This window comes from Mytilus trossulus, chromosome 1 (assembly GCF_036588685.1).
Source record: "Mytilus trossulus isolate FHL-02 chromosome 1, PNRI_Mtr1.1.1.hap1, whole genome shotgun sequence".
In the NCBI taxonomy this organism is placed as follows: Eukaryota; Metazoa; Mollusca; class Bivalvia; order Mytilida; family Mytilidae; genus Mytilus; species Mytilus trossulus.
The window spans coordinates 80,407,204-80,423,543 of NC_086373.1; the positions used below are offsets into that span (position 1 = coordinate 80,407,204).

The window sequence follows — 16,340 nt, forward strand, 5'->3', positions numbered from 1 at the left end:
TTCGTTCGTTAGATGTGTTTTATCATTTGATTAGGGACTTTCCGTGTTGAATTTGAATGTTCAATATTTTTGTAATTTTACTTTTTTTTAAATTTTATATTGATTCTATCAGTATTTATGTCTTGATTTATCAGAACTTGTCCGAATTCTAATACCAAAAGATAAAATATATACCAAAATACTAGTAGTTGCATTTACCCCCAATTAATGTGCATTGGGAAAAAAAACCAATTATTTTGTAATTACATTTATTAAATGTTGTTTTTATTTAAAACAAAAAGAGCCAAACTTATTGACTATTGAGACAATGACAATATTGTTATAATAAGATAAACCCTTTTAGTCGAATATTTACTCCAAATAGCAGTTTGAGTTCGACTTAAACTAGTATCATATTAGAAACGATCATGTGAATTCAAGTGTCCTGATAGTGACATCACGGTGTCAAATCCAGGTAAAACATCCACTTGTATGATTTAATTAAGGCACATTAAACTTTCAAAAACAACAGGCTTCATATCAGACTATTTTAAAATGATGGTTTATTTACATGTCACAGGAACATGATCACCAAATTAATCAATGAACCTTTGAAAGCATATTCTCATATCATTGTCACTTGGCAAACATAATCTCACAAGATTCCTAAGTTTAAGTTTTATTACTCCTTTAAAATTCAACTGGTAAATTCCATGAGGATATGCACATTTACATGTATTGTCTCTATTATCTTCATGGAAATCTATTGTGGGATTTCAGAGGTGTTGTGGTGATAAAAACAGGACTGACCGACAGATGAACAGGTCAAAAACTTTGTTTCAGAGGGTATAATATATCTCTAATAGTAGTTACTTACACATTACTTTGAGTTCTTCTCTCATATACTTATTAATAATAAGAAATAAACATAAACTGTCTTTATCTGTTTTTAATTTTCACATAAATAATATTGAAACAAATGATACAAACATCACGCATTATAGAAATCAACAAATGTGATGATATGAACCAGTTTATCCAATTATACTGCAATAAACAGAAAAGGATATCTTAAAAAACTTTGCATGTACTACAGTATCACTTTTTTTTATAAATCCACAGTATTCTGCTTACAACGGAAAATTATTTAAAACTATTGTGATAAAGCCTTCATTCAAAATTTATATTTTATCATTGCTATATTAATCTTTCTTGTTCAAATCATCTATCTAAATCAGAGTGATGCTAAAAGTTTAAGGTTTAATTGTATAACTTGGTTATGTGTAACTTGCATAAAAAATATAGATATGGTAAATGTAAAAGCCCACTACATTGTGTTCTGGTTGTTATCATTTCAAACAAGAGTATGTTAAGACAGCAACCAGAGTATTATAACACAAATACATAACTAATTTTGGTAGTACGTTATTTTGATGGAACATACCTGTCATAACTTGGGAATACTAGTACAAAAATTCAGCCAGGTCAAAATATAAAACATGAGGTGCACACTGCTATTGGGTAAAGAACATTTCTAGCAGTTTAAATTAAATCCAGTCACTGGTTTATAAAGGAGATGGAAAGCATAAGCATCTAAGAAAAGGATGCAAACAAATTTTACAAATCCACTTTTTCTAAAATAGGGAGACAAATTTAGTCACTTTAAACTCTAACCTCCACAACTATCCCCTTTTGCCAAGTTAATGTAAGTAACAGTTTCACGCTTAACCACAAGTCCTACAGCCATGGCTTGTAAAGTTTTACTTTCCAGCTTGTGAAATTCTTCTCTACTAGCCAACAGAATCCAACTAAAAATTTTGTTAAATTGAGCCTCTGGCTTGTGGATTCAAAAGTTTATCATGAAGACTGTGATAACATGAAACACATTGGAAAAAACTATCCCTACAGTTGACATCTCTAAATAATGTTCTTTTGTATACCTTGGTTTCTACAGAAAGTAAAATCATTTTAAGACTTTATTACATACATCTCTTCTAGTTTACAAATATTAATCTTCACGAGATTCAACAGAATATCATAAATAAAAAATAAAAGCTACATTTGATAAAATTTTATCCACAGGAAATCAACCTCACTAAAAAAATTACCTATAACAGATGAACTTTAATAAAATAAAATGTACTTCATATTAGACATTGAGCCATTTAACAGTAATCTTTTTAAAACATGAAATCACTGTCTATGGTCACACTAAAACAGTTCTATTATAAGTTATATCTCCAATTTCAACTGATTTCCTAAGTAAGTCACAACAGTTAAAATTTGCCTAAAATGAGTATTTGTTAGGATATATTCAGCGACTTTTTGACTGCTCCAACAATGTTATGAGTCTGAGGAAATGAATTGTCTTCTAACTGTTTAGCATATGGTGTTGGTAAGTCAGCTCCCGTTACACGTAATACTGGTGCATCAAGGTAATTAAAGGCTTGACCTGCAAAATAAGTTTGATATTACAGCATTTAATGGTACCACAACTCATTCACTTAAGATCTTTTCAATGTTTTTTCTCTCTCACACACATATTTAAAGTATAACTAATGATAACATTATTTTTTTTCTATTTTAAACAAATTAGCTTGTTTAAATCTCTCGTGTGAAAGTTTTCATGTAGTACTGCAAAATTTAGATATTATGAAATTAATAGTATACTTCTATTTGTTTAATTATTTATAAAGCATGAAATTATTTAACACATTGATTTCATTTTATACAGCACTAGGTCGATACCTCTGCTGTAGGACTATAAGTCCTTGATGGAGTTTATCATCAGCTCAGTTATCAGTACTTCCTGATTTCTTAAATTGTCCATTCACAAATTTTTAAATTATAGAGAAACTAAGGTTTCAACTCTTTCAGTCAAAGTTGATCTTTTTTGTCATACAGCTCTGCTCCTGTTTCGGTTCGTATAAATCCTCAGCTTTTAAATATTCAGCTGTGAGCATGACTGATGAAAGTAATCCAGAAAAGCACTTTAAATGTATGAAAGTATTTAACATGTTGTTTTCATTTCATTTTACGTGTTGTTTTCATTTTATTTAACATGTTTTTTACTTCTTATTTAACATGTTTTTTACATTTTATTTAATATGCTGTTTTCAATTTATTTAACGTGTTGTTTTCATTTTATTTAATGTGTTGTTTTCATTTCATTCAACATGTAGTTTTCATTTTATTTAACGTGTTGTTTTAATTTTATCTAACATGTTGTTTTTATTTGATTTAACATGTTGTTTTCATTTTATAACAGAAAGATAGAGTATTTACTCTGACAACTTACTTTCTATGACTCTGGCACATATTTCAGATCCAATTCCACACTGTGGCCATCCACCCTCCACCGTTACTAAATGGTTTGTTTTCATCACTGATTTTACAATTGTTTCTTCATCCATTGGCCTAATTGATCTTAAATTTATAACCTGAAAACAAAGTACCAATTTATTTTTTAAGTCAAAGCATAAAAATCTATGGCATGAATATTCATCTTAAAGAGGAAGTATCTACAAAATGCATGTTTTCATGTGATAACAGAGCCTTATTTATAAATCTAAATGAAAAATATATTTCATGACAAATTCAGGATTCTAAAGAAAATTATTACGGTTAGAGACCAGAGCTCATTAATTATACAAGTATGTGTACCATGTCACAAGCAATGACCTATAGACCTTCTTCAAGCACAATCTGTCCAAAAAACAAAATATCAAAACTTGTCCCTATATGACTATTGAAAATTTTGAGAAAAAAAATGGAATCAATATTTACTAGTCTGGGGCATCAGACTATGGGCTAACAGTGCAGACTGCAAGCATGTGATTCTGTACAGGCAGAAAAAGAGAAGTTTGGGTTAAATCTATCTAAGTATTACACAGATGCTTGGCCATCTAACTTTTACAAAAACAATGTTCATTCCAAGTGTGTATCTCATGCTAATTTACTAAATTTAATTTTTCTTGAAGTTGAATAAAATATTACCTCACATTCCACACCTTGTCCTGCTAATTCATTGGCTGCCTCTAAACAATGTCCTACATATCTACTGTGTGATACTAACGTTATGTGATTACCTTCAGAGTACAAACATAAGCTATTAACAAACCATTCAATAACATTGCAGAAGAAAGAAGCTATGGAGTATCAAATACATAAAGGGGGAATGTGTCCATGGGACACAGATGATGCTTGAATATCATATTAAGTTATAATGTGACGAAGAACAGTAAAAGTGACTGTACCCAAACTTGTTCTTGATCTGAGTTTTGTGTTAATAAGTAATGTGTATAAGTTCATAACATTTAGTTGATGCAAATTGAATTCAGAGAACGGAACGAAAACTTCAGGAACTTTTTCATATGTAAAGGGGCGTAACTCTAGAACAGTAAAATTGACACCACCAAAATTTTAAATCTGATCTGTATTTTGTAGTAATTATCAATGTGTATAAGTTTCATAACATTTTGTTGAGGCTATCTGAAGTTAAAGAACGGAAACAAAATATTCAGCATTTTTTTTCATTTACAAAGGGCATAATTTTTAAAGGGGCACTAGCTACGATATATATAAAAAAATAAAGTATGATTTATTTTAGATCAATCATTAATCAAATTGGAATAATGAAATAATAATTGGCTTTTAGCAATCAATTTCCTTTAATTTTGTTGAAATAAGCGATTAAACATAATTTTTGACTGATTCACTTGCAAGTGAAAACGTCATCATCATTCTAACCGGTATTCATGTGAACTTCAAGTTAACCCCTAGCTAGAGATTGACAACGCATGCATTGTACGTGTACTGGTTATTTAAAGAAAAAGAATGTAAACAATGAAAGTGAAACTACGGTAAATCATTTGATTACTAATTCGATGCACATAAAATCATTCTTATATGGTTAAAAACAATGAGAAACATCTATTTTAAATTTAAATCTATAAAATAAAATCAAACAGACCTATAAAAATGCAATTGCACGTGTTGGTTTAATCTATTCGTATATTTATTTTTGTTTACATCGCTTATATGGTCATCTGAGATCAAATCGATAGTTAATTAGATGGCGTCTGGACTAAAATACACACGAAACGAACCTATATATTATCTACCCCATGCTCTGTAAACTGTTTATTTTAGACTTTTGATAGTTTGGATAAATGTTTTACATTGTTATAAACCAAATATGAGAATTTGAGTCAAATCGGTTACAATGAATTTGACAGCTAGTGCCCCTTTAAACAGTTAAAGTGACTCCATCAAAATTCAAACTTGATTTGTGATTTTTGGTAATACAGAAGACTCCACCTATTCGAATATTGGATATAAGAATAAATCGGCAAATCGGATAAGAATATTCAGGTAATTTTGTTAAAAACCATGTACAATTGGAACTGAAATGAAAATTTAGCAATTTTTCTATTTGTAAAGGGGAATAACTCTAGAAAGAATCAAGTGACACCACCAAAATTCAAACTTGATCTGTGTGTAATAAGCATTTTGTACAACTTTCATAACATTTGGTTGAGACAAACTAAAGATCAAGAACAGAAACCAACTTTTGGGACTATAGACGTATGTATATATAGTCAACATTGGTAAAACTTTTAAATGCCCCTCGGCCCTAAGCATCAAGATTCCATCTGACATATAAAATACTAACCTTGTCTTTCTATTTTTGCTTTTCCTATTGGAATAACGAAATCTTCAGACATAGCTTCATCAGACATTTCAAATTGTGTTCCATACATAATCTCATTCTCTAAAAATACAACTGGAAAGAAAAAATATCTTAAATCAGTGTTATTTGAAGTGAAAGTCACACCATTTACACAGAAATATCTACACTAAAATGTAGGAAAAACAGTTTTTTTGTTCCTTTTTGTTTATTTTCCTTTTATGGCAGTGATGTTCCTTTGGCACCATCTCGTGTTTATGTATTTCAACTTGTACGCTATATGATTGTAGTGACATTTTGGAATTCCATAGAATTGTTAAAAAATCACTTTAAACTTTCCTTAATTCTTCCATAGATACAAAGTTTTGGTTTGGAAGCTTGGCTATTCCTGTAAAAAAAACATATGACAAACACGACAGCATATCCAAAATTTTAAAGTGATGTTGTTTACTAAGCCTGTAAATGTAGATATGATCTGAAATATATCAATCCTTGGGATAAACTTATTCTAAAATGTTACCAATTCAATACTGTAATTAGATCTTTGAATATTGTTTTCGTCCATATAAATATTGTTATCAGAAATTTAAACAAAACCAAATATTACTGTTATACACAGTTCTACAATCTGTCAATACCTCTATTTTCTGTGACTTTAATGAAGTATTTACAGTAAATCTGTTGCATGCTGGATGTGAATTGATTGATACTTTAGTCCCAGATGCATGATTTTTATTAATTCTCATTGGCTTTGAACTAGTTTTCAGAAACTGCAGGTACTCTCAGATCTGTACTTTGTGTCTTTTGATTTTCTGTCAGGGATTTGATGTGCTTTGTATCTAATGAGTTAAGCCAATTTCAATTGATAAATTGATTGATTGTTGGTTGATATAAGTCAAGTGGAAAATATACCATGTGTGTTAAGTATGGTCCATTTCAACTGATTTACATAGTTTGTTCTTAAGTTGTATTGTTTTACCAATATCCCAGGTATATTTCAGGGAAGAGTTAGGTCCAGCTAACATGTTAAACCCATCCAGTCCAAAGTAAGAAGCCTGTAATTCTAGTTTGGCATTTGTTGCAGTATATTATACTTTTGTTTGGTTAATTAATCAGGCTGTTAAGTTTTCTCATTTGAGGTGTTTTAGATTTGCCATTTCAGGGCTTTTAAAGCTATCTATGCGTTATAGGTTTTACACTTTGTTTAAAGGTCATAAGGGGACCTATAGTTGTTTTAAATGTCTAGGTCATTTGGTCTTTGTTTGAGAATTGTTTCTTAAGAAATTATACAGAATCTTCTTAAATTTACTTTGTTATCCTAAAGCTTCAGTCATTGCTATTTTAGAACCTTTCAATTACCTGCAAAAAAATAAGATTTGATAACTTCCCTTCATACAGACCTGGGTTGGGATCTCTAATTGCTGCTTTTAATAACCCTTTACAATCTTCTGAAGAGAATGGGGATAATACTTTTAGTCCTGGACAAGCACTGTACCATGAAGCAAAGCACTGTGAATGTTGGGCTCCAACACCAGCTGCAGCTCCATTTGGTCCTCGAAAGACAATAGGGACTGGAACCTATCAAAACAATTAGGAAAATTCAATTTAAATCATAGTTTAACTTTAAGGTGAGACTGGAGCTCACTGATACACCACAGTACAGACAATTTATAGACTGTGAAGGTATCTCTCTGATCATTCATTGGGAGCTTTGACCTAAGTGCAAAATAATGATATCATCCTAATTCTAGTGTTTTATGTGATATAGCGATAGAGTAAGGGCAAACAAAAACATTGTGTTGATGTAAACATGTGAACCTTTGAGAAGTAATATAACATAGTATTCACACAGATGTATAATAACAGATGTCTTGCAAAGAACTACATCTGCTCACATTTTCAAACAACCTCTTTTAACTTTTGAAAATATTGTGTTGTTAATAATTGTAGACCTGAATGTGAGAGTTGAAAATATTTTCAAAATCAACAAAAATTATAAAAGGTGGACCTATTGATGATATAAAGTTACGGAAAACAATTATTGTTAATATTTTCAATAAATGACATAAATGAACATAACTCAAAAGTGTAAACAGTCACAGACAATTTGCAATTTGTTTGTTTACTAGTTTGTCTGGTTACTAGAGCTTTCTCACATAAAAACTTACCTGTCCTGCTGACATGTAAAATGTTTTAGCTGCTGAGTTGATCACCTGAAATTCAAAAGTACATAAATCTGATCACATTGATTATTCAGATGAGGAAAACTTTGCTTTTCCTGAATCCCTTTTGACACAATATGATGTATAAATCTAATTAACAGTAGTTTTATATGTAAAAAACAATTATTATTCGATTGATCATGTATAGGAAAGATTTTAACTATACTGAGCCACAATTCAATTTCTTTACTCAAAATAACCTCAAATTCAATTGTAATGAAAAACTATCTCAAGTTACCAACAGTGAATTGTTTTAAAGAAGCAAACAATTTGAAATGAGGTACAAGATTAAATTATTTTCCCATTTTTTAGAAAAAAGTTTTGATTTTTGTAACTTACAATATTTTTGTTAAAAAAAAATTAAAAAAAAATAACCAAATTTCTAATCATCTTAGAATTAAATTTACCTGATCTATTGCTTGCATGGAGAAATTAAATGTCATGAATTCACATATTGGTTTCAAGCCTGCCTGAAAAATGAAAATAATGTTGAGTTTAATAGATGGTCAGTCAAGTAATGTCACTGTGAATATAGCCCTTCAAATAGCTCATTATGTAACCCTTTACATTGTGTGCTTGCTTAACATTCCTCCTCTTATGTGCCATTACTAGGATTGAATAATGCTTGCTACTACAAAACGTAAGCACTAATCAGAATGATCATAATATGTATATTAACAAAATGGACATGGGAAAAAAATAGGTTACTTTCCCCTTGATGTTTAATTTCATGCAGTAATAACAACAAAGGCACACAGCAAAGTTTAAGGTTTCTAACTGAATCTATATGATTTGCCTTTTAATGCTACAGTTCAGTTTAAAAATCATACAAATTTATTGATGTACAATGATCACATAGTTCATAAAGTCTAATGTAACAAATTACAATGGATTGCTTCCCCTTAATCAATTTGAAAATGGATGGCTCCAGCATTTAAAATAGGACAATCTTATCATGAGGGAAGTTATCTCAGATATCTGCACCATTTAATTCAAGTTGCATGATTTTTAAGTAAATTACCATAGCTGCTCCTACTGCAATACCAGCAAAACCCATCTGCAAAACAAAATGACAGAAAATATTTTTTATTGTGATGATATAATAAAGTAAACAGTATAGAGGAATGAACACACTGTTACAAACTGTCTATTCGAGTTATCCTAAAACATCAATAAAGGGAGATAGTATCATTATTAAAAGATGCTATAGTATCATTATTAAAAGATGCTGTCTTTAAATCTCAACATTTGCCATTCAGGTTTATTATTTCAAAATCAAATATGCAAGAATTTATAATCATTTTTTGGTTTTGCAGTTATCTAATCCTATTGCAAAACTCCAAACATAAAATTAGATAGTAAAATAAAATTCCTCTGAAAACTGAGAATTATGAAACAGAAACAAATAAACTTTCAACATTTGTAAAACTTCTAGAAAAATCACCTGGAAAATTTTGTATCATTTGTTTAAGCTGAATTGATGCAAATCAGGGTTGTAACAACTTATCAAAGAAAACTCAGCCAAAAGAGCTACCCACTTTACCATTGATATTTCAATATACAAAATATTGAGTTTCCCTGTACGGTATGAATCAACAAACTAAATCATCTGAAAGTTTAAAAGATTTTGATTTTCTCAAAAGACAAATGTGAACCTTTTTATACATTTCTCAAGTCTCCTCAATTAAGTTACCATATATATAGAGATTAAATATTGTTGAAGAATGATTTTCATGTGCTGAATTTAGGAAAAAGAAATTAATGCAAACTATAATCATTTGATAATGTAAAAACATTAAGTTACATTTTTTTCACCTTGAGCATTTATTTAAGAATTTATGATATATCTTTTTGAGTTTTATAAATTATCTCCCCTTACATGGAAAAAGTGTATATAAAACTTTAAAAAAAAAAACCATTTAATATTATCTCTGAGACAGCATTTCTGGTATTCTTGTGCATTTTATCTCTGTGTTAATGTTTGACTTGTGAAAAACCCTGTCATAATCATATTTTTGGCTATGTGAGCTTAAAAAAACCAATATCAAAGTTAACAAACCTCAGTTATAGGAGTATCTATTACTCTCTTGTCTCCATATGTCTTGTGTAATCCTCTGCTAACCTGTAATCAAGAAGCAAAATTCATAAAATTAAGTGAAATTAAAAACTTTGCATTTTTTTCCATTTATAAAGGCACATAACTCTAAAACGCTTGAAAAGACACCACAAAAATTCAAACTTGATCTGTGTTTTGTGGTAATAAGCATTGTGTATGTATAAGATTTATAACATTTGGTTGAGGCACACTCAAGTTAAGAGAATGGAAACCAATTTTGGGATGTACATACATATGTACGGTCTGACAGACCGACAAGGGTAAAACTTAATGTCCCCTCTGCTACGGTGCTATCTTCTTTATAATGCATTTACATAAACAAAAGAACCAGTAGAAGAAGACAGCTGTCAGAGTTCAAATATTTTGGCACATATGACTTTTAATAAAATATGTTAATTTGATAGACTTGAGCTTCAACTTTGGTTTTGACTATCTACTACATGTTTTTGTACTAACATCAGACACATTTATTTCATAAATCAAAAAAATAAACATAAAACAAATCAAAGGTTTTTTCTTTCCTTTTGGTTTAAAATGAAGATGGCAGCCATTTGGCAGTTTTTCAATTTCAGCAACTTCATAAGTTTAGACATATTTGTACATTGAGGCGTAAAACATAACGCTTTAATAACTGGAATATAATAGAACATTAAAGCATCTGAGTCTTCCCAGGGAAAAATTAAAAAACAGACAAATCAACCATAGTATTTTGGGTTAGCAAGTTTTTTACTGGTCAAACTGATTTCATTTATGTGAGAATATACTAAGAACCTTGTAGGCACCATCATACAATGCAACTTCCTCTCCCAATAGAAAAACTTTATCATCTCTTTTGATTTCTTCATCTATAGCAGCATTCAAGGCATCCCTGACAGTTAACTGTAGAAAAGAAATGGTCATAGCCCAAGTTTAGTTAATGATAAAAAAAAGTTGGATATCAAACTGAATGGTATCTTAGTCTTAGATACAATGTACAATGTACATTATCTTTTTTATTGGCTTTGAACTAGCTTTCAGCAACAGCCAGTACTCTCAAATCTGTTCTTTGTGCAACCTTGTCTTTATTCTTTTGTGCTTTGTATTATTCTGATGAGTTATGCTCTTTTCAACTGATTTGTAAAGTTATGTTGAGCTGCTCTTCATCCCAGATAAGGGCGTGGGTGTATTAACAGTTAGGTTACTCATGTCAAAACAAGTCACGTTTTGTATGTGCTTGACAAATGTCAAGGGTCTGTAATTCAGAGGTTGTCTTTTGTTGCCGTATATCATATTTGTTTTTGTTCATTGTTTTGCACACAAAATAGCCTTTACTGTATTACAATGTAGTTATCTCAGTTGTTTAACATGAGTCATTTCAGAGCAAAACATTTATCCCTTATTCTGAATCATAAAACATCATACACCAAAACCCCAATCAATTAAACCATAACATAAGGGCCGTTCAATCAATCAAAGTACTATATATACCATGATTTTTACGAGTTAACATATTTAAACAAACGAATCCGAAGGATGAGTTTGTTTAAATATGTTAATGAGTAAAACACATGGTATATAAAATTTGTAATATAAATAAAATGATTGACAGCTTCAAGACCTTCAACTTATATTGGAAATTGATCACGTTACAGTTTTGTCCAATGAAATGGAAGCTCGCGCAAGTCACTTTTGCGCCTTGTGTATGATCTTTTGTGTATTTGATGTAATAGAACCCCTGAATTTGCAAAAAGGAAAGAAAATGCCAGATTTTTCCGATTTTTATTTAGTTTTGCGCCCCGTGTATGGTTGTTTGCGCAAGTACATTCATAATGTCATTAGACTGAGGTAGACAAAAATATCGGATTCCAGCGTCGGACAAGGATTTAATAATTATTCTAATGGCGGTAAGAATTGTTTTTTTTTGTTTTCAAGTATCATACAAATTAATCATATTTTACAGAATTTTCATCGCATTGAAAAATGCATATTTATACATTTCTAGTTTTCGTACAAACTGCTTTCTTCCGTTATTTTATTAATTTCGATTAAAAGTTTATTTATTAAAACACAATTTTAATGATACAACACTGTATTTTAACAGTAGCGGATCAAGGGAGCGTAGATAGTGTACGTTCCCCTAATTGGTCGCAAAAAAATCATGTTTTTTACAGATATTTGTAGCCGATATTTATTCCTTTTTCTATAGGTACCCCCTTTTTTAAATCGAAATTTAATTGGATCTTCGCAAAGGAAATGATAGTTTCACATTTCATTTTTTTCACAACTTAAAGAAGAAACATTTAGTAATTGTTTCCAAAATTAGGGAAATTCGTAACAATCCTATATAGTTTGAAAAAGGTTTTTTAAGATATGGGTACACATAATTTATTGCTTTTTGTTATGAAATGAAAACAAATGAAGATCTTGACCTTTTAGTACGTTTACCAGTTTCCTAAATATTTAAGACGCGGATACATTTAAAACTGAAAAGGTGGAGCTTCAGCCATGGAATAACATGAACATGAATATGTTATACCATGGCTGAAGCTCCGCCTTTTTTCCTTTGAATTCTAGTTGATTGCATATTTAATTAGCAAAGTATGGTACAACATTAATTTGCATATAATATACCATGGTTTTCCCTCACCACACTTTTTAAGCAAATTATTTCATAAAAACATCAAAGGGAAAAATCCAATTTATGTTACAATTAACTATAAAGTATTTAATAAATAAAATTTATATCAAAAGACTAGAAATAATTAAGTCTATAAAAGATTTTGAATCTTTTTAAAAGAAAAATAACCAGCTGACCTGTGAGCTATTGACTACTAATTGATTGATTGGTTGAATCATTGTGTTTAATGCCACTATCAGCAATATTGTGCTACTTCGTGACAGTCAAGTTTTTATTGATACAGGAAGTCAGAGAGCCAGAGGCAAAAACATTAGGTAGGAAACAATATCGGTCGTTAAGGTAAACCCTGCTAAACATATTTGGTAAACAGGAAGCCGTTGTGTGATGAATATAAGACCACTGCTGGGTTTTTTTCTAATTAGGATTTAAATTTTATTTTCAACCAGTCTTCAGGCTTAGCCACAGACCCAGCAGCCAGGGCATGTAAAATTGCTTTGAGGCCTTTAAAAATCATCTCTACAAGTTAAGCTGACAAAATATGACTGAAACTTTCCAAAATTTTAGCCTTGGGCCTGCTGATTTAAATGTTTTTCATGAAGACTGTTCTACTCACATGACTAAATATAAACTTACCTGAGTTCCAGCTCTAACTGTCGTTGTGGAAAACTGTTTATTGAAATTTTTCAATGGCACTTTCTGTAATTGTAAATAAAAACATTCAGACCAAAATAAAGAAAACGTTTATTTTTCCAAAGCCAACCTACACAACTTTCCTTAGGGACCGGTCAATATTAATTGGGGGTTGGGACCAGTGCAATTCATATTTCTCCCTTAAAAAAGTTTCTGTCCTACCCTCTGAATATACCAAGAAAAGTTTCTGTCCTATATGAAAAATCTACTAATTAAGTATATGTCCTTATCTATGAATAAATCAAACAGACTTTAACTTCATTTTTATCAGATTAATACAGATCAAATATAGTAGTCTTGGAATTTGTCTGGAAATTTTAACTGATCTACCCCTTGAAGAAGGCAAATACAGTCAGGGGTACTACATGTACTTGTACAAGTGTATTTTATTTACTTGAAGAAGTAAAAAAAAATATACACATATAAGTAAATTTGTAGGATACTTATACAAGTGAATTTTATTAACTTGTATAGGTAAAAAAAAATTGGCTTAGTTATGTCCCTTAGTCATTCAGAATTTTTTACTTGTATAAGTAAAAAAATCATCCTTTCTTCTTTTCTTAAATTCTTAAGATTTCTTTGCTCTAACAGAATTTTAAATTGTGTACCCTTTGGAAATGTCTTTACTAATCATTTAAGTGTAATTTCATGGACAATGAAAGTCCCATTTGTCTGTTATCTTCTTAACACTGCTCATTTACAAGCCCCAAAGGAGCAATTTTTGAATGCTTGCGCAAATTTACAAGATCTTTGCTCAATCAGTTTCTTCGATGAATTAATGAGATGAAACATTGAACTTTAATGAAAAAATTTTCATTAAATTATACAAGTAAATTTTTCAGAAAATTAAGGGGAGATTATTCAAACATTATTTATTTACTTATATGTGTATATTTTTTTCACTTCTTCAAGTAAATAAAATACACTTGTACAAGTAGTAACCCTGACTGAAATAAGGGACTTTTAATATTTACCAGATGGATGCATTCTTAATATTGTTTCATTAAAAAAGTTAATGCCCATCCTTTTAAATTCTGAAAAAAAGAACTTGCCCATCTAAAAAAATCTATAAAATAGTATTTGCCTCTCTGAAAACTATAAGACAATCAAAAATGATTTAGGTTCTTATTCTATTTAAAAAAAAATATAAATTTTTATGTCTTAAAATCAAAGAATAGACTTTGGTATTAATACAAAATTTAAAATTGGCTAGCTAATTCCATATATTATATGTTATTCAGGTCTCAGACAGGGTATATACTGTGACATTCCCAGCTTAAAGTTTATATCCCCTGAGCCGGCGAAGGGGATATAAGCCCTGAGCCGGGAATGTCACAGTATATACCCTTTTTGAGACCTGAATTACACATATATTACGGATTACCCCTGACTTAATGTTATTTTCCAGTGCAGGTTTTTGTTCATATAAGTTGAAAACCGCAATATGTTCGGCATACTCGAAGGATTTTCTAATTTGCTGTGGACATAATTTGTTTGTGTATGTAATAGTTTATAATAACACTTTTAACATTAAATTTAAGTATTAAAAGTGTAAATTGCGTGATTTTGTATCAAAAATGTATTATTGACTGAAGCACATCATTATTTTCCTTCTGTGAGCCTCTGACAGTCTGATAGCTTTTGACTACATCACTTAGTAACCCGGTGTTATGATGACGTTTTTGAGGTTCCAATTGGGGATAAAAACGTCTTATATACCCCTGAATATACACTGACATCTCTGTGTTGTTATCCAATCACAAACCTCAACACATTTGTAATCCGTAATATATGTATTCATGTGTGTATCAGAACCATACATTTTATTGTTTTTAAACAGCAGTATGAATATATATGTACAGATTTGATTTTATATGTGCAGCCTTTAAATACAATATTGATTTAAAATAAAGGAAATAATCTAAATCAAATTAATAAACAATATTATAAGGATTTCTGAAATTTGGTTTCAGACTTTATTGAAGTCGGTTTTATCGTGTGATGCAATTTCAGACTCAACAAATTTCTGTTTACCGGCGTGGGTATCATCAGTTGCTTGCACCATCTCCGGTTGGTCTTGATTTATATGCTCTTTATATACCTTGTTATTTGGAAAATGAAATATTCTTTTCTGTTCTATTCTATATACAGATTTTGAATTGAATATATAGGTATTCGAACTACCTTAGTCTTATGTTATATATACAAAGTTATTTCTTAAAATATGTATGTGTTGGACTTATGGGTAGTCGGAGTATTGGGCTGTCGGAGCAATGGGTTGTCAGACTATTGCCAGTATTGGGTTGTCAGACTAATGGGTTGTCGGACCAATGGCGTGTAACCAAGCTGCACAGGGGCCGATCCAGCCATTTTAAAAAGGGGGGTTTCCAACCCAGGAAAAAGGGGGGGGGGTCCAACTACATGTCCTCATTCAAATGCATTGATAGTTACAATAATTTTGTGACTTAGAAGTGTCAAACTGAAAATAACGACGAGCTCACTTTAAATGTTTGTTTCTGAAAACACCCAGACACCCTCAGAATGAAATCAACAAGCACCTTCCCTGACCGAAATAATTGATAAATTTTTCTAGCATTTAGTCAGCCCAAGATACATTTTCTACTCATAAAACATACTCGCACAATTCGTTGAACTACAGCGGATGCCATATTGGATCACAGTAACCTTCACGCGATGTTCCAAGTGAGAAAAAAATCTAGATTCATCTAAATACCTAACCAGAATAATGAATAATGTCAGCCGTTGTTTTCCACCAATCTCCCATCGCTCATCGAAGAGCTATCAGCCGATAGAGGGCGCATACTAAAAAATACAGTCAGCCTAGTTTGATATTCTATAATTAAGTAATTTATGGGAAGACTGCATGATTTTTATGTTTCAACAAGGATTTGTATAGTATTATGTATACTATACAAATCCTTGGTTTCAGTCCCTTTTTAATTTCTAAAACATGGTCTCTTACCCTTGAATTTAGTAAAAGAGGGACGAAAGATACCAAAGAGACAG

At 30.6% G+C, this 16,340-nt stretch overlaps 1 protein-coding gene across 1 annotated transcript; it reads right to left on the reverse strand.

The window, feature by feature from the left end:
• Positions 1 to 912: 912 nt before the first annotated feature.
• On the reverse strand, positions 913 to 16,090 carry LOC134686710 (pyruvate dehydrogenase E1 component subunit beta, mitochondrial-like). The gene is made up of 12 exons (XM_063546414.1): positions 15,950 to 16,090; positions 13,257 to 13,319; positions 10,778 to 10,885; positions 9,950 to 10,012; positions 8,912 to 8,947; positions 8,298 to 8,360; positions 7,837 to 7,881; positions 7,069 to 7,246; positions 5,654 to 5,764; positions 3,976 to 4,067; positions 3,278 to 3,419; positions 913 to 2,431 (listed from the first exon to the last, which is right to left on the reverse strand). Exons 1-12 carry the CDS (start codon positions 15,980 to 15,982, stop codon positions 2,283 to 2,285), a joined length of 1,083 nt encoding a protein of 360 aa, XP_063402484.1. The 5' UTR covers positions 15,983 to 16,090; the 3' UTR covers positions 913 to 2,282.
• Positions 16,091 to 16,340: the final 250 nt, after the last annotated feature.